At 38.4% G+C, this 18,560-nt stretch overlaps 1 protein-coding gene across 3 annotated transcripts; it reads right to left on the bottom strand.

Moving 5' to 3' along the window:
* Positions 1-1,289: 1,289 nt before the first annotated feature.
* Positions 1,290-17,689, bottom strand: LOC121982171 (large ribosomal RNA subunit accumulation protein YCED homolog 2, chloroplastic-like). Of its 3 annotated transcripts, none has more exons than XM_042535119.1 (7): positions 17,471-17,689; positions 17,202-17,399; positions 15,923-16,012; positions 1,966-2,052; positions 1,811-1,891; positions 1,694-1,739; positions 1,290-1,544 (listed from the first exon to the last, which is right to left on the bottom strand). In XM_042535119.1, exons 1-7 carry the CDS (start codon positions 17,582-17,584, stop codon positions 1,495-1,497), a joined length of 666 nt encoding a protein of 221 aa, XP_042391053.1. In that variant the 5' UTR covers positions 17,585-17,689; the 3' UTR covers positions 1,290-1,494. The 3 variants fall into 3 exon arrangements, with proteins under 3 accessions (XP_042391053.1, XP_042391051.1, XP_042391052.1); XM_042535117.1 differs by having other exon boundaries at positions 1,290-1,548; positions 17,471-17,688; XM_042535118.1 differs by having other exon boundaries at positions 1,290-1,548; positions 17,202-17,393; positions 17,471-17,686.
* Between the last annotated feature and the right edge of the window lie 871 nt (positions 17,690-18,560).

Raw genomic sequence — 18,560 nt, 5'->3', positions numbered from 1 at the left:
ACAAAATTATATATGAATTTATAAATAGAACGGTAAACAATTTATAAATAAATTAAAATTATATTTGATATATTATTTGAGGTAGATTAATAACATATTTAAAATAAGATTAGAGATAAAAATTCTATTTGAAATTAATTTTATCTGGTTAATTTTAAAATAAATATATAAATAATTTTTAAATCTAACTAGAAATGTAATATTTTTATCTTAAAATTAACTATGGATTTTTAATAGACGGGAATTTTTTTTATATATATTTTAATTTTCTTATAGGGAAAGAATTATTGATAGGGTGAATTAATATGTGTCTAAAATATTTATGTAATTAAATTTATTAGTTATTGTTATGTACGGTAGAAAGATCTTCTTCTTATGTGAGATGACCAAAGTTGACTTTGAGATAGAGGTGTGAAATTCAAATTTTTCAATGATTTTGTCAAAGGGCTGGGCTACAGCACAGCACAGCCCAGCCCTTACATAAATCCGTCACTGGTTCCACGGAATTTTTCCACCGACTACTAACGTAAATTGGAAAACTTGTGTGGTGGGTAGCCTAGAAGTTGGTTGTCTGTCTCATTTGGAGGAAAAAATTCTATAAATACGTCATAGTTTGGGATCGAACCGTGGGTGTCTAAAAAAATTCCTATAAATATACTATTTGGATCGAAAGCTACTTGAGATCGTTGCTTAGGAGGTCATTCCACCAACCAAGCATGATAATTATTATGTAAATTAAATTCCCAAAAAAAATGAAGACACTAGCATTCATAATGAGTGGATGGAATAAGGAAGGACCATTGAGTTGCATTTTGACAATTAAATTTGCAGTGTAATTGGTGACTTTTTTCATGGAAGTTGTAAACTTTCAATACTTGACATATTTTGATGATTATGTATGCTTCAAAGCTTCCAAAATTTATTCTATTTTATGATACAAGATAAAGTTTTCATGCTTGAGATGTTGAGTTTTGTTTAAAGTTAATCATAGGATTAAGAGAGTTTGTATTGTAAAGTTTATGAATAGTTTGTATTGTAATAGCTATGAACTTATAAATGGTTCACTACCCTTCAACTTGTCTTCTTGTCCATGACTATGTTATAAACTTTTATACTTGAGATCTATGATTTACAACCTAAAACTAATTTCCGAACATGTGTTGAAAATTGCCCATTCTAAGTTTCTTAACAATAATCATTTCTTCAAGCTTTGAAAATTAAATATATTTATATTAGTTGCTTTTTAAATTCCCAATCAGCTTATCCGAGTTAGTTTTCAATCAGATGTATAATTCAACCAATTGGCCCATTGATATGATAGGTGAACAAGTAATTTAGAGCTAGCTTTCCATAACTAGTTACAAGAGCATCATGTTGATTTGAACAAGAACATTCTTGATCGGTTTTCCGATGAGAAACTCATTTCATGTTGCCGACCAATTTAACGATTAGGTTGATGAAGTTGAGCATGGTCTAGAATCTACATGGAATCCTTCATTGCCAGAAGTCGATACCATCTTCTGTCATATTCATTCTTCTCGTCACTAGCTGCAAAAAGGACTCTTGACTAAGGATCATACAAATATAATACATCCAACTTGGACCCGAGAAGTAAAAGCAAATTAAAGTATAACCAATCATAATTCATGTTGCCGGAAAACATTCAATCTTCTCAAAGAAAAGTAAAGCTTACACTGCCATAAGATCGCGGGCTTTTCACATGATTGTGAGCAGGTGTCCTGCGAAAAATCTCCATTGTTAATGGCGTGCGACTGAGGAGATGGAAATTGGGTTATTTGAGCTATTTTACCTTTGCTGAGGTTGTCAATCGCAGCGTCTCCTGAACTATTGAATCAAGAACAGCTTCTGATCCAGGTTTTACATATATGACCTGGTAAACTATTTTACATGAGAATCTTCGGTTAACAAAAGACTTATCTTACAGGACGTAGGTCAGACTCATACTGAAGGGTCAGTTCCATCAATTTCAGGTAGCTCAAACTCACTGTTCTTGCTTGAAGGTAAGACCCAGACGTCAAATGTGGTATCAATCTGTCAGATGAAACAATTTAAAGTTTAATACAGTTTAATGTAACATAACACTGTTTCTTTGAGGAACTAATTTTTTTTTTTAAAAAAAAATCAATGGGATAACAGTGATATCTCATCTTTCCGTATAATATCATAATAGATCACGGTGAGGTACGCCATGATAACTTATTCTAAGTCCAATGATGCTTACATGAAAAATGAAAGGCAACAAAAAGAATTTTCAAGTATGGAAATAAATGAACTATGTAGCCACACTTTCACTAAGTGGTTACAGGATGAATTTGCAATCATAGGTGAGCCAACAACTATATGGATAAGGAAGTTAAGAAGAATGGGTATTCCTTCAGAATCTGGGCCAGATAATACAAAACTCTACTGTAGAATAAATAAGATTGAAACTAGAGATCGAATAACAGCATTGGAGAATCAAGCACAAGTGTATCAGCTAATCAAGCTCATGGGTACCGGCACTCGAAATGCAAAATAGCAAGCTGGACAGACTGCTGAATAGTGAAACTTTGCAATGGATACAATGATCCAAAGCCAAATGGACTAAAAAGGGAGATGAAAATACTTCAGTTTTTTCATGCAGTGGCTTTTTGGAGGGAAGAAGAATGAACATACAGAGTATCACCAGTAATAACACATTTACTTTTTCTGCAGGATGAGTAAATCATCATAATTGAACAAGAATAATAGAATTATGCAGGAAGTGGAATTGATCATAACTGAATTAACCAATTTCTATAAGTCACTTATTGGCAGTAAAAAAACCTGCCAATGTTGGTCCCACAGTCCCAAGCCCCAGATGAAATAAGCTAAGGGTTGCGTTTGGTTGCCGACTAACGTGAAACACAAGCTTATAAATGGATCCATAAAACTAATGTCTAATGCTAGGTTATTCCCCGGAAGGAATGTGTTGAAAGGTCCGATTGTAACGTCTTATTAAGGACCACTTATATCCATGAGAATTTGGATGTAGTGTTAAATATGTAAGAATTCTCATACTATAGGTTGAATAGAAACAAACATTATAGGAATACCAACTATTTTAGATTTGAAACATGAAATATAGGAGCAGTCACGGGTAAATAGAGATACTAGATACAATGATTAAGAAAAGAATTAATATTTTATGTTTACAAGAGACAAAATGAATAGGAGAGCATACAAGAACTCAGTTTTTAAGTTATGATAAATAGAAATGGAGTAGGAATTATTGTAGATAGTTCATTAAAGGAAGAAGTAATAGGAGTAGTTAGAAAAGGAGGATAGAATTACAACTCAAGATAGTAGTGGTGAAAGAAACCATTATTAATGTAATTAGCATATATGCAGCGATTAGATGAAAACACCAAATATAGTTTTTAAAAAGACCTACATGAAAACCAATGATCCTACAAATGCTCTAAATTACTATTAGACCACAAAATAAAATGTTAACAACTTGAAGATTGCGCTGGCTAGTTTTACATTATTTAGTAGATTGCACATAAATTACACAAAGAATTCTATAGCTTACATTAGCAGAAAAGACGGAACGGGGGCCAGATTAGAAGAAATATTTGGATGTGCAGAAAACAAGCTACCACTAGATTACTTGGGGTTTTCAGCTAGGATTCCACATACCCCTGAAGAGTTCTGGTCAGAAATATGGGGAAACATCTTGACACTGATTAATAGTGAGATAGTCAAGAATTACTCTATCCAGCAAGTATATATTAGATGTTAGAATGCATGATTAATAGTAATGAAAATTGTGAAAAGACTTCTTATGAAGAAAATCTCAGAATGATACAAGCTCAGGTGGACACTTGGTAGCCTAGAACATGTATCATCCGTATGATCAATGGATGACTTGGTTTAGTTGACCTGCATTTACTCAATGTGGCCTTTGTTTTGTACGTGGTGGTAGAAGTTGCTACCAGTTGACAACAATTGGGGGTGGACAAAATATTCAGAGGAATATAATAAAGTGTTAGTGCAATCGTTCCATTATTGAGCTTGATTATGGGTTTTGATATTTGGGTAAAGGGTTTAAGTTATGTTTTGCAGTATTTGATATGTGTATTAAATTGTGCAAAAACTTAGTAGAACGCACGTCAAGTTCGCTGAGCCTGTGACTTAACAAAGCCAAATTTGGATGATGACTTAGCATGGCCAAAGCAACAAGCTCAATGGAATAGAGGTCTGAATGAAGTTTGAAGAAGGTTGCATGAGACATATGAGGGATTGTAGGACGAGAAACATTGAGGTAGTGTTGGAGTAGTTCGTGGAGCTTGACTTGCACAGCCAAGTTGGTTAACTGGTGGTTCAAACTCCGCAAGATATTAGAGAGGAGGAGAATGGAATGGGACATCCAAGAGACTACAGGATGAGAAACATCAAGGTGACATGAAGCGAGCCAAGAGCTCAGTGCATTTTAGGGACAAGTAACTTGGTCGAAGATGGCCTTGTGGAAAATTCAATGTATGGAAGGTAAGCTCATGAGTTGTGAGAGTTGAGAGACTTGTAACCTTAAGAGAGTAGAGTTCTCAACTTAGGTGAAGCCTCAATCATTAGGATGATCATATTCATGGCTCTAGTCAACTGAAGGGTGTTTTCAATTGAATAGTTAGCAAATTCAACTAAGGAGTCGACTTAAGGTTAGTGGATCCTGAATAGAATGTCTTTATACAAAGACTAGTTTGCTAAGCAAATGACTAGATGAGTTTTGTCGATTCAAGAAAGTTAGAGGTAGTTGTTGGTTAGACACACTAAAGGTACAATAGTTGGATAACCTAGGGGTCTGCAAGAGATCAATTGACTGAAGCCAGTCAACTCTGAGATAAGTGTTGGTAGATTGAAACTACATCAATCGAAAAACCAATTGACTTATCTACGACAAAACAACAGAATGGAAAGTGAAAACTGAAGATGTTGGAAAATATAAAAAAGGTGTAGGATCGATTGTAGTGCTAGAGGGGAATGAATAGCACTCACTTTTCTCTTATGAATGAATATATTGATTGAGTATGAATATATGTGAAACTATAGACAATTAAAAATTAAAAGAAAAACCAAATACAGAGAACACAAACACACTGAAACACAGTATTTTTTTTATGTTGTTCATAACCCCTTGGGTTGCTACGTGCACAGCCTAAAGATCTCACCAAATACCACTAGGTTTTCTCCTTTTCAGCCTCAATCGAAGGTGGAGAAACCCCTTATAGTTTCAAGAGTTTTTTTCTTGTCTTTAAGGGGTGAAGCCGTTTTTTTCTTCTTGTCTTTAAAGATATACAATGAATGTACGTTGACAAAAAGAAATTAGAAATGACCGCAGTAAATGAACTTTACAAAGCATTGAGAGCAAATGATCTTGATCATCTCCTTTCTTGGAATGGTTCTAGTACCATGCTTCCCTTTGAACCCAAGCAAGAAGGATAAGAGAGAGTTAGAGAACTTTGATTTCCCTTTAAACGAGCAATCCAGGATATTTTATTTTTTTCTCACCATCTGTTGGCTATGTGTACTCTTCTATTCAACTGTTGTGCTTGCTCTGTTCCATACCGTAGGAATTGATATGCTTGCATCTTCAGGATCTCCATTAATTATTTCAATTATACGTCACAAAACAGTTACTGTGTATCAAAAAGTCAATTTATGGACATTTTGTTCGATTTGAGAAATTATGAGTTGACTCCAACAGTCAACTGAAGACCTTTGTGTTTGCTTCTGAAAGGCTTCAGTTGACTTGTAATCATTTTGTTTGCTCCATAACTATAACAGTTGACTACCCAAGTTGATTGCAAACTTACTGTTTGCTCCCTTGCCAAACCACGATTTTCAAATCATATTGTGGTTACCATCGATCGACAATACATGGACAACAACTGACTATATGTAAAACCACAACCCTCATAGTAACTAGTGGTATTGATTAGTCAACTCCATAGATACCTAGTTGACTTATCCTCATATCGCGAATTTGGATTCATCTGAATTTGAAGTTTTGCACTCTCCATGTATTTGCTACCTTAGTATCACCATGGCTTAACCAATCTACTGACTGAGTTCGCCTAGCTTAGAGTCTACTCCGACCCATGGTTACAATCTCTCAAAGCTCTTAGTTTCAAGAGTGTTACCTCTCTCTAGATGGCCTCCATACCTTATAGAATTGTGTTCCTGAAGTCTCCTTATCTTCAGGTCTTCATCTACATAACATCTAACCTCCTCTGCCTGTTGGGACTTCCATCCTACCAAGATCTTTCTTAGACTTCCATGCCCAACATCCGACCTCCCTAGCCTACTATGGCTTCCTTGGCCGACCTCCTGGCTTGCTAGGACTTTCATCTACCAAGCTATCTGCACCTGCACGCTTGACACACCAATCAAATCACCACAAAACACTTAAAATATGGCCCAAACATCAAAACCCATTCAACACCACATGTTGGGGTCTGATTGCATTAACAAAAGGGACCAATAGGAGCATTTGAAGGCTGGTGAGAAATCTTACCGTTTATTCTTTGACCTTCTTTATAGCCTAATCCTCTAAGCATTCAGTTATAAAGTTTGCTATTGTATGAAGTTTCTCCAACTCCAAAAGGTATTCAAGGAGAAAAACATTCGTATTTTGGGAGTGGCGTACAAACATTTCATATGTCATGAGTACGAATGAGTTCCAAACCACGTTACACACACTTGATCAAACTTCTTCCAAAGAACTTTAGCTCAATAAACCCTTCATTTTGAGTGTTCATAGGCTTTTATTAGACAACACTAGTAATTGACTTCCAATTAATATCTACAATGAAAAGACATTGTAGGACACCATCAAGTGTAATTTAAGTACCACATTATCTATTATACTTGATATCCTACAAAATTTAAAGTTTTAAATAATGTTATATATTTTAAGGTTATCTATCATTTTAATTTTATTTATTTGGATTCATGATTTAACTAAATTATAAACACAATCACTGTGCTAGTTAAGGTTGGCCAAACCTCAAGGTCAAGCTTGAGTAATAAAAAATCTTGAACAAATCAATAAGATAAACAAAGAAGCTTTAATTTTAGGATCATGTTGGACGGTTGTTAGGACCAAAAGTAGCTAGAGGGAGGGGGGGGGGGGGGGAATAGCTCGTCTCGTTCGCTCGGTGCTCGGCGGTGCTTGTTTCTTCAAAGATGTGCAGCGGAAATACAAAGAAACAATCACACAACGCTAACACGGTTGGTTTACTTGGTATCCACCTCACAAGAGGTGACTAATCCAAGGATCCACACCAACATACACACCCTCCACTAAATAAACCTCTCCTTTATGGTAACTACCAAGGGCGGAGAACCCCTACAAGACTCAATACAAGAAGAGAGGGAAGGGATACAAGAAATACAAGCTTACAATGAGTACAAGAACCCTAACCCTAGTTTCTTCTTCTTGCTTTGATCCGCCTCTTGACTTGGAAAGCTTCCAAGAACCTTCAAGAACTGGCGATCACGAGCTTGGAGAAAGCTGTGGAGAAGCTGATGAGAGAGCTGGAGTCAATCGGAGAAGAGGTGCTGCAGCCATCGCACGCCTGCAGCTATAAACGACGCCAACGGTCGGATCCCGATCGATTCGAATGTTCCCAATCGATCGGGGAGGCTTTGGATCGATCCATGGATCGATCCAGAGCGCCTCTGTGCTCTGGGAAAAACGCCTGGATCGATCCACGGATCGATCCAGCGCTTATCGCGCGAAGCAGCCGCGTCCCAATCGATCCACTGATCGATTGGGACATCTGGATCGATCCACGGATCGATCCAGAGGTTTTCTGTTCGCTGGGAGAAGCCTAGATCGATCCACTGATCGATCCAGCTCCTGGATCGATCCCCTGATCGATCCAGCACTTGGTTTTTGCCCAAAACCAAGTTCCAAGACTCCCAAACCAACATCCGGTCAACCTTGACCTGTTGGTACATCATGCCTAGCATCTGGTCACTCCCTTGACCTGCCAGGACTTCCCATCAAGTGTCCGGTCAATCCCTGATCCATCTGGATTTTCCCTTGCCTGGCTTCACTCACCAGGGCTTCCACCTAGCTTCACTCACTAGGGTTTTCCATCTGCCTGGCTTCACTCACCAGGACTTTCATACTGCCTAGCTTCACTCACTAGGACTTTCACCTGGCTTCACTCACCAGGATTTTCCTTCTGCCTGGCTTCACTCACCAGGACTTTCATTCTGCCTAACATCCCAGTTAGGACTTCCCAGTCAAGTATCTGGTCAACCTTGACCTACTTGACTCTTCTTCAATTAACATCTTATTGTCAAACATCTAAACCCAAACCAAGACTCAGCTTGGTCAAACAGGTCAACCTTGACCTGAGGGATGTTGCACCAACAATCTCCCCCTTTTTGATGTTTGACAATACCACAATAACACTTACAATACCACATGTAAGTTAGGCTAATCCCATAGCCTCATTCTTCATGTCACTAGGTAATGAAAGCATAAGTTAAGCTCTTCATTCTCCCCCTAAGAGGGCAAACTCCCTCTTAGATAATGAAAGCCTAACTTACTCCCTTTTACAAGTCCTTTCATTCTCCCCCTATTGGCACACATCAAACTCCCTTGTAGGGCACACTCAACCCATCTTTAGGCACACATCAACCCATGCCTCAATTTCGGGCATACTTTAACAAATCCATTGTTGAAAAACTCTCCCCCTGAAGAGTTGCTCATCGTTGTTCACAACTCCACTTGTTGGGACCAACACGATAATGAAGGTCCCATACCCTTCATTAACCTTAACCCTACATTCTCCCCAATGTAGGCAAATGCCCATCCTTGAGCATTATCCACTTGAAGCCACTTGAACAATGAGAATATCCACTCCCCATTAAAAGTTTAAACGCTCAACCTTGAGCATGTTCTTAACGGAAGGTTAACCACCTTCCAAGGTTCATGAAAAATAATTTTTTATGTCTTTAAAGAGTCCCTCCCCCTAAAAACATGGTGGTAACTTCTGTCATTGCACCAACAATGACTTGGAATCCCTAAAACTTTAGGAAACCCAAATTTTAGAAGTTTTGAGGTTCAAATATTCAAAATTTGAAACAAACCTCAACCTAAACTTCAACTTAGCCTTCCTTAACCAATCCATCCTTGTTTTCAACATGAAAACACCCTCTAAAGGTATACAAACGTGTCTTGAGGGGTTAGGAATGGTTACATTTACTAACCATGGTTCAAAGATGCTGAAATCAGGCCTTCCCAGCCAAAATCAGCAACCTGGATCGATTGGAGTTGGGTTCCAATCGATTGAACCTGGCTGAATCGATCCACTGATCGATTCAGTCCTTGTGGATCGATCGGCTGATCGATCCAGCGAGCTACTGCTTGCGAGAATCGATCCATGGATCGATCGAAGTTCTGATAGTTGCTGAAATTCCATTTCAGTCAACTTCAGAGACCCCTAGAAAATTCTACAAAAATCCAAAAATCATGAAATTTCGTATAGACATTATTTAGGGCATACTTAATCATGGAAAAATAGTTTTCTATGAAAATACTTCATATTTTCAAAGATTGACACAAACTTGAAAACTTGCAAAAACTTTAGTGCTTTCTTCAAGTTTGTGTCTAATCATTCAATGGTGATTACTATCAAAAGATAGCCTTCACCAAGGTTTTCCAAAAGCATTTTAAAAACATTTTCAAAACCAATATCCCATCATGTTCCTTGGGCATAATGCACATGACTTGTATATTAGCTTTCCCAATGATGGGACAACACATAACTATGTGTTTTGATGAACCTAAAACTCAAAAGAATGCACTAACTCAACATCTTGAGTTTTGTTCATCTTCCTAACATCTCACTTATATTTAATGTGCACTAAAACACATACAAGTCACCTTATAGTCCTTGTGAGATGTAAGATTTTGATTTTGCCCTAATCTAGGGATCATGCATATCTATCTAGGCATTCTAGAGTTATTAGACATCCACCTAGGATGTCACTTGTTAAAAATTTGTTGTTAAATGCCATTTGTCCTTAAGTACAAGAAATTAAACTTAATGCATGATTATGTTATGACATACATCAAAAGGAAATAATTTTCAAAAGAAAGTATTCTATAACTACATGATGTATGAATGTCATGACATGGTATTTTTGGATTTTTCATAATAAAACAATGAATGCAAAAATAGACATGATGTCATGGCATATGATGGGCAAACAATCATGGCAAGATTTAGCATAAATAAGATATACCTAGATTATCTATCTAAGTATCCTTAACCACTTAGCTAACTCAAAATACCACTAGTTTCAACTTAAACCTAGATTGCCCCAAAGTGCTTCAAGACAATGCCAAAGCCTAAATTGGCATTTTTAATTCCCTTGATTAATTTATGCCAATTGAAATTAAGCATATTCCTCAAATGTTGGCATATTTCATTTTTCCACAAGAGTAGCACTTTTTAAATTAAGGCCTGGGTTGCCTTACATTTTTAAGAGAACACCAAAATCCCAACTTGGTATTTCTCTATGAATTTCCAATTTGTGCCATTTTAAGATAAAATCAATTATTCCACCAATAGGCACATTTTACTCTTTCAAGGAGTAAATATTAGTTCCATTTCATTTTCAAAGGTTAACAAAAACCTTGAAAATGCTCCTTGAGTGTCAATTTCCTCAAAGTTGGGTTAACTACCCTTCTAATCGGAGTTGACACTCTCTAACCCATCTATGGGATAGAGAAAATGCTCCTAGGAACCCAGCACCTATTGGTGCTCCTTGGATGCTCTAGGTATTCACTAGGGATAACTTCCCTAGATACCTTCCTAGTGACCTTGTTTGGCTTCTTATAAGCCTTGGTCACTTTTTCTAGGTCAACTCTAGGGATAACCTCCCTTGTGACCTTGTTAGTGGCTTTCTTAGACTTCTTTGAAGTCTTAGTCACTTTGGTTGCAAAAATACTCTTAGGGATGACTTCCCTAGTATTCTTGGCTTGACCACTGGACCTAGGGTTTGTTCCATAACTATATGGAACTCTATGGTACGAGGGCACATCCTTCTTAGCCTTTGGTTTGTATCCCAACCCTCTATGGCCATTGGATGGCTTTGATTTTCCTAGCCCTAGGTATTTCTCATTTTGCCCTTGTAGGATATTTTCCATCCTTTTTAGGGTCTTTTCCATTTTATCAAGCCTTGACCTCAAGACTTGATTTTCTATCATTAAATCCTTAGATTTTGATTTTTCATTACACCCATGAGCATTTTTGTTTTTGGGCTTGTATCTATTATCCTTAGTGTTCTTGCCCAAGTGCCCATCTACCTTCCTAACCTTAGGTTGGGTAGTTTTGGCATGTAGGGCCACATGCTTTTCCTTAAAGCCCTCATGCTTCCTATTCTTATGGTAAATCGCATTAAAATGATAAAAATTAGAACTGTCATGCTTTTTATCATAATGTAAAGGAGTAGGCTCAATAAATGTTACCTTCTTCTTTACCTTGGAGGCTCCCCCTTGACTAATGCCTCCTTGAGCCTTGACCATCTTCTTCCCCTTGGGGCATTGACTTCGGTAATGCCCTTTTTGTTGACACAAGAAGCACACAATGTGCCCCTTGCTCTTCTTTGTCCCGGGGGTGGTCTCCTTGGGCTTCTCCTTGCCCTTTTGTGTCACTTGACCCTTCTTCTTGGCCAAGTTAGGGCACTTGCTCTTGTAGTGCCCATGTTCCCTACATTCAAAGCATATAATATGATTTTTATTATTAATTGAAATATTTATACCTTTGCTTGTAGGGATGACATCTTTTCCTTTGGATCCGGAGGTAGAAGCTTCCTCTAGATCGGACCTTGATTCTCCTCCATTTGATTTTTCTTGACTTGTGGAGGTAGAGGCTTCTTCCTCCTCTTCTTCTCTCGACCCGGATGTAGAAGCTTCTCCTTCTTCTTGATCCGGCGTCACCAAGGATTGCTCCCCCTCAATCCTAGAGGTGGAGGCTTCATCATCTTGAATATGAAACAAGGAGTATGCTCCCTCCTTGTTCCATTCGTTGCATTCCCTTGAGGATGAAACTTCTTGGATTTCCTCTTCTTCGGAGGTTGAGTATCTCTCAACCTCGGAGTCCTCCTTTTGGTCTTGCTCCAAAGAGTCACCCTCTCTGGATTCTTCTTGCTCTTGTACAGTGGAGGGGATCTCTTCATGAAGCTTGGCCAATTTGCTCCATAGTTCCTTTGCATCTTCAAATTCTCCAATTTTGCAAAGGATGGTGCTTGGCAATAAGTTGACCAAGAGCTTGGTCACTTTGTCATTGGCCTCGCACCTTTGGACTTGCTCTTGGCTCCACTTGCTCCTCTTGAAAACTTTGCCCTTTGAATTTCTTGGAGCCTCGAAGCCTTCCATTAGAGCAAACCATTGCTCTATCTCCATCATAAGGAAATTTTCGATTCTTGATTTCCAAGAATCAAAACTCATGGAAGTGTATGGTGGAGCCACCCTTGTGTCAAATCCAAGTCCATCTTGGAATTGCATCTTGAAGTTGAGCTTGATAAAGTCTTGAACTTGAAGAATTTGCTCCAACTTCTTCACCCTCTAGCTTTTCTTGTTATACTTGACCCTTCCGGCGATGATTCCGGTGAAGAGCGGCCTCGCTCTGATACCACTTGTTAGGACCAAAAGTAGCTAGAGGGGGGGGGGAGGGGGGTGAATAGCTCGTCTCGTTCGCTCGGTGCTCGACGGTGCTTGTTTCTTCAAAGATGTGCAGCGGAAATACAAAGAAACAATCACACAACGCTAACACGGTTGGTTTACTTGGTATCCACCTCACAAGAGGTGACTAATCCAAGGATCCACACCAACACACACACCCTCCACTAAATAAACCTCTCCTTTATGGTAACTACCAAGGGCGGAGAACCCCTACAAGACTCAATACAAGAAGAGAGGGAAGGGATACAAGAAATACAAGCTTACAAGCTTACAATGAGTACAAGAACCCTAACCCTAGTTTCTTCTTCTTGCTTTGATCCGCCTCTTGACTTGGAAAGCTTCCAAGAACCTTCAAGAACTGGCGATCACGAGCTTGGAGAAAGCTGTGGAGAAGCTGATGAGAGAGCTGGAGTCAATCGGAGAAGAGGTGCTGCAGCCATCGCACGCCTGCAGCTATAAACGACGCCAACGGTCGGATCCCGATCGATTCGAATGTTCCCAATCGATCGGGAGGCTTTGGATCGATCCATGGATCGATCCGAGCGCTGCTAGTTGACGCACCGGATCGATCCACGGATCGATCCGGTGCTTATCGCGCCGACGGCGTCCCAATCGATCCAGCGATCGATTGGGACATCTGAATCGATCCACGGATCGATCCGAGCTTCTGATTAGGTTGGATCGATCCAGCGATCGATCCGGCTCGGTACGATCCTCATCGATCCAGAGCTTGGTTTTGCCCAAACCAAGTTCCACCCGAACCAACATCCGGTCAACCTTGACCTGTTGGTACATCATGCCTAGCATCTGGTCACTCCCTTGACCTGCCAGGACTTCCCATCAAGTGTCCGGTCAATCCCTGATCCATCTGGATTTTCCCTTGCCTGGCTTCACTCACCAGGGCTTCCACCTAGCTTCACTCACTAGGGTTTTCCATCTGCCTAACTTCACTCACCAGGACTTTCATACTGCCTAGCTTCACTCACTAGGACTTTCACCTGGCTTCACTCACCAGGATTTTCCTTCTGCCTGGCTTCACTCACCAGGACTTTCATTCTGCCTAACATCCCAGTTAGGACTTCCCAGTCAAGTATCTGGTCAACCTTGACCTACTTGACTCTTCTTCAATTAACATCTTATTGTCAAACATCTAAACCCAAACCAAGACTCAGCTTGGTCAAACAGGTCAACCTTGACCTGAGGGATGTTGCACCAACAAGGGTGTGAATAGAGTCTAATTAATTTTATAATTATTTTAAGCAATAGAATAACTTAATTAAAACTAGAGTAAAATATAAAGTGGAAAATAAAATAAATTAACAAATAATTAAGCAATAGAAATAAACTAAATTAACAATTAATTATATAGTAGAAATAAATTAAATTAATAATTAATTGAGCAACGGAATTAATCTAACTTGATAATAAATAAAGCAACAAAAATAAAGATAAGTGACACAAAAGATTTACTATGGTTTGGAACCTCCAAGTTCCTACTCCACTACCTATCGATTCGTTGGTGAATCGCCCCCAAATATAACACTAATTTTCTTCTTTTTGGACACCTTCCAGAGGTGGAGAAACCTTTACGAATTTAGAAAATAAATATAAATTCAAATTAAGTACAAAGGCCAAATATAAACTGATACAAATAGCTCAAAAGAAATAACAATAGAAATACAATACTGAGTTCTTTTTGGCCTAACAAAGCCTTGTATCAAAGAGCCTTGGAGTGAATAAATGCTTAAATGTCTAATTTGATCATTTCGATGATATGAGCTCCTTTATATAGTAGTTTTTTGATCAATTGAAAATTTTTATCGGCTCGCTCAAAACAAGATTTATCTTTGTGATATCAACTTGTAGACAAACTAATAAAACTTTATCTCTGCATCTCAACTTCTAGATGAAATATGTGTTCATCAAATGGTCTGGTTGCCCAGACTAGTCTTGTGGTCGTTGGGAACACCGATCAACCACAAACCTTATCCAGTCTCTCAAAAAACAAATTGTTCCTATAAAAAAAAAAAGTTAGTCCAAAAAGCACACAAACCTAGTAATTGTGTGTTTGACTTCAAAACACCTATTGATTGCTTGGTCAAGTCAACCCAAAGATAAAGACGCTCCCTCACAACCCTCTTTGCTACCTTTTGTTCACTATTTGATGACTAATCCACCAAACCAACTAGGATTTCGCTGTCTGATATCTGGTTCACCTGACCTACCAGGACTGATATCTGGTTCACGATCCACTTGACCTACTTGGGCTTCGTTGAGCTATTAGGTCTACCTAACCTACTAGGATTTTGTTACTTAGTACTTATTCCATTTGATCTACCAGGGCTTCATTGCCTACTATCCAGTCCACCTAACCGACTAGACTTCACTTCTTAGTATCCGGTCCACTAACCTACTAGAGCTTTGTCGTATGATATATGATCCACCTGACCTACTAGGACTTCTAATCCTATCAAGTTACTTATACTTGCAAACTTAACACACAAGTCAAATAATATAATATATAACTTTAAACCCTTTTTCATACATCAAAACCCTAGGTTTTATCATTTGGTGCTCCTTGCACCAACATGAACATTGTCTAACAGTTTTTATCATCTATGCTCCCTGTGCCAACAAGAATATCATCTAACTTGGCTTGAGTCATTTACAATGCTAGGCAGAGCTAGGCAAGGCGAAGCCAGTGAACACACCTATAAGAAAGTTGTTGCCTTGCTCCTAATTTAGTGCCACCTCTATCGACAACGACATTAACCTCTTTAACTCATAGCTTCTTCTTATCTTTGCCCATGAGCTTGCCACAAGGAGCAGGGAGCTCACTCTCCATAGTCTCATCTGCAGGCTTGCTACAGGAGAAGGGATCTTATGATTGCTGGATTTGCTTGCTAGCAAGTGCTCACCACCATCTATGAGTTAGCCGCAACAACTGTGGGCTTAGGGAGGATATCTTGTTGCCACATGGCACATGGAAGAAAACCCATGTCTTTGGTAGAAAACACAAATTAACATATAAAATATAATTTTGTTATTTTATTTTACATTTGCATTTCTATAGTCAGTATAGTTACAAGAAAAGCAACCCATATCTATTTATAATTTGTTCCTTGGCACTTTAAATAATTCACATAAAGATTAGCTATGAGAAATAATTAGACATACCTCTCTGCAATAAGATGAGAAACAACAACTACATTTTCGGTTGAAGGATGTGTGAATTCTTCCAACAATAGAAAGGCCAAAGCTAGAATGCTGTAACCAGAAGACAAAAAAAGGAGGAATAAATGGGAGTTAGCATTGATATATTGGAGGTATTATCTGCAAAGGCATATTAGTGTTTCATATTTAGATGATAATACTTCAATACTCTATCTAGCCAAAAAACATTCCAGCATCTTGATACCAAAGCCAGTACAACAAATTATCATCTAAGACAGAAAAGATTATGAAATTAAAATAGGTGAGTAGCTCAAGTGTATTATTGACATTGTATATTGTACAATGGTCATCTTATTACTTGCTGTATAGGTCAAAACCCACTTCTCTAGATCCACCAGCCAATCGACAGGTCATGGATTGTCCATGGAATTGTAACCTAAATAACTCCTTCACTGCAGCTGAGTATACGGTTCAACTTCTGCCAATTAATGTTCATCAAAACTGATTCTACTGTACCTTGTCATTCTCCTCTCTGGAAAAAGACATTCATTAGAGCTGATCTAGTGTATCTTGTAATGTCCCTCCCAACCAACTGAATTTTCGCTTCCATTAACCTTTCCTGGAGCAGGCAATTGTATAAACTAGATGATTCATCGATATTAATTGAGTGGATTGATGAAATCAAGTGATCATCCACTTATTTTTTACATAGTTATAACCAACCAAGCTCTAGAACATTGGTTAATAGGTGCATTTGCTCTATTATAAAAATCAAAACTTATAACAAACATCAAAATAATGTCAAAGCCCAATTGAGCTCTTCTTTCTTGTATGCCAGCTATTGGATTATACCGTAGAAACACTAGATATACCCACAATCATTGTTTGAAATATCATAACATGTCAGGTGGTATAGTTGAAACATATTGTTCCGATAAAATACCAAAACTCAATATTACTCAAAATAGTTAATGCCTCCTATGCCACTAGTTTTTTTTTTTTTTTTTTTTTTGGTAATTCAGGTATCCAGCTCTTCAAACTGGTTAGCCTGGAGGTGACCAGCCCACCCCACGGAAGTTTACCATCAGCCACCACGATAAATCCAGAAGCACATGTGTTCAGCCACCCGTAGCCAGCATCCTTGAGTTTTTTCCCACACGCGCCAAGCCCGGGGGCACTAGTTTTTTCTTTTTGAACATATTGCATTTGGTTATATCAACAATAGGTTTTCAGAGCTTAAGAAACAATCTCACATATAAATAATTTTACGTGTCATTCTTACCTCTTGAATGGAGAGTTTTACGAAGGCCATGGAATCCTCATACCCCTCTTCTGCAAGGTCAGCCAAGTGAAGCTGTCGAAGCGTAAACATGTATTCGCAGCTCCATTGCTGCTGCCATTTCCCACCAGATGTTGATATTGCGATCAGAGGCCGGGATGCTCGACCCACCTTTGACTCCCTATTCTTCGACACCTGAATCTAAAATTACCATCAATATACCAAAACCGTATATCCTAGCTAGTTTCTTGATCAGATAAGCAAGTAATCACCTGCGATGTGATTCTGGAAGTCTGGCAGCGTACGCTTCTTCCAATTTTAAGTCGGTGGTCAGTAGAGAGGGGGGGATTTAGAAGCTTCGAGATTGAGCTGGGAAGCTTCGCCATTTCAGAGCTGCAGATTGCTCGGTTTAAACCTTATCTAGTGTTCTATGGTCAGTGTCTGTGGTCGAAAGCACGCCTTCCATGTGTGTATTTGGTTGGCTTCCCACTTTCTAAGGAATTCATGAATGTCAGTAAGCATAGAACCGTTACCCTTCGACTGCGATTTTTTTATTCAGATAATTAGTTCTTACTCTACCGAAGAAATAATTATTGATCATTTATTTTATTATGTAAATATATATTCTCAGTTATTTTTTATTTTATTTCAGAAGCATTATTTAAGCAAAAATGATGAGTTTTCACGGCAGCAAAAGGTCGTATGTTAATCTGGACGTCCCCCGTGATTGACCTCATATGACTTAGTCTCATAATCATAATCATCTATAGGAATTTTCATGTGACAAAAACGTGAAATCATTCGTCTCCAGTGCCCCCGTCACACCCGACCCAAGACCATCACAAGAGAGGTAAATCACAGCATCCTGAACAAGCATGTAACAGGTAGAGTGAGTTGCACAGAGACCGGAGATTTATGTCCCGACTACCCTGAGTTTCGACCCCGCAATCTCGTATGACAAATATCCCACTACATACCAACTCGGATGACCAGTGCTCAGATATTTCTTCATTCATCGAGAGATGATCCATATTATCCGATGGAAAATTTTTATTGACTATCAGATAAATTTAGACAGCGTAGATGAGCAAGAGGGATAGTCTAACATGGGACAAATTTTTATTGACTATCAGATAAATTTAAACAGCGTAGATGAGCAAGAGGGATAGCCTAACATGGGACAAATTTTTATTGACTATCAGATAAATTTAGACAACGTAGATGAGCAAGAGAGATAGCTTAACACACGAGTAATTCGAATGTTTTGTGTTGGATAAAAATTGAATTCTTATTACTTGGTAAAAACTCAACGGATCCTCCAAAGTGGCCTGTACTATAAATCAGGAAATATTTATTTCAATG

Source organism: Zingiber officinale, chromosome 5A, assembly GCF_018446385.1.
Source record: "Zingiber officinale cultivar Zhangliang chromosome 5A, Zo_v1.1, whole genome shotgun sequence".
In the NCBI taxonomy this organism is placed as follows: domain Eukaryota; kingdom Viridiplantae; phylum Streptophyta; class Magnoliopsida; order Zingiberales; family Zingiberaceae; genus Zingiber; species Zingiber officinale.
Note: the sequence above shows the minus strand (reverse complement) of the source record. Positions and strands in the feature narration are given on the sequence as shown.

Bases quoted from the DNA above. Each gene is read 5' to 3' on its own strand.
- LOC121982171 (XM_042535117.1), bottom strand. From the start codon at position 17,584: ATGGCGAAGCTTCCCAGCTCAATCTCGAAGCTTCTAAATCCCCCCCTC. The intron at 17,400-17,470 runs GTGATTACTTGC...TGGTAATTTTAG, and splicing joins CTTCCAGAATCACATCGCAG to ATTCAGGTGTCGAAGAATAG. The intron at 16,013-17,201 runs GTAAGAATGACA...TTCTGGTTACAG, and splicing joins TAAAACTCTCCATTCAAGAG to CATTCTAGCTTTGGCCTTTC.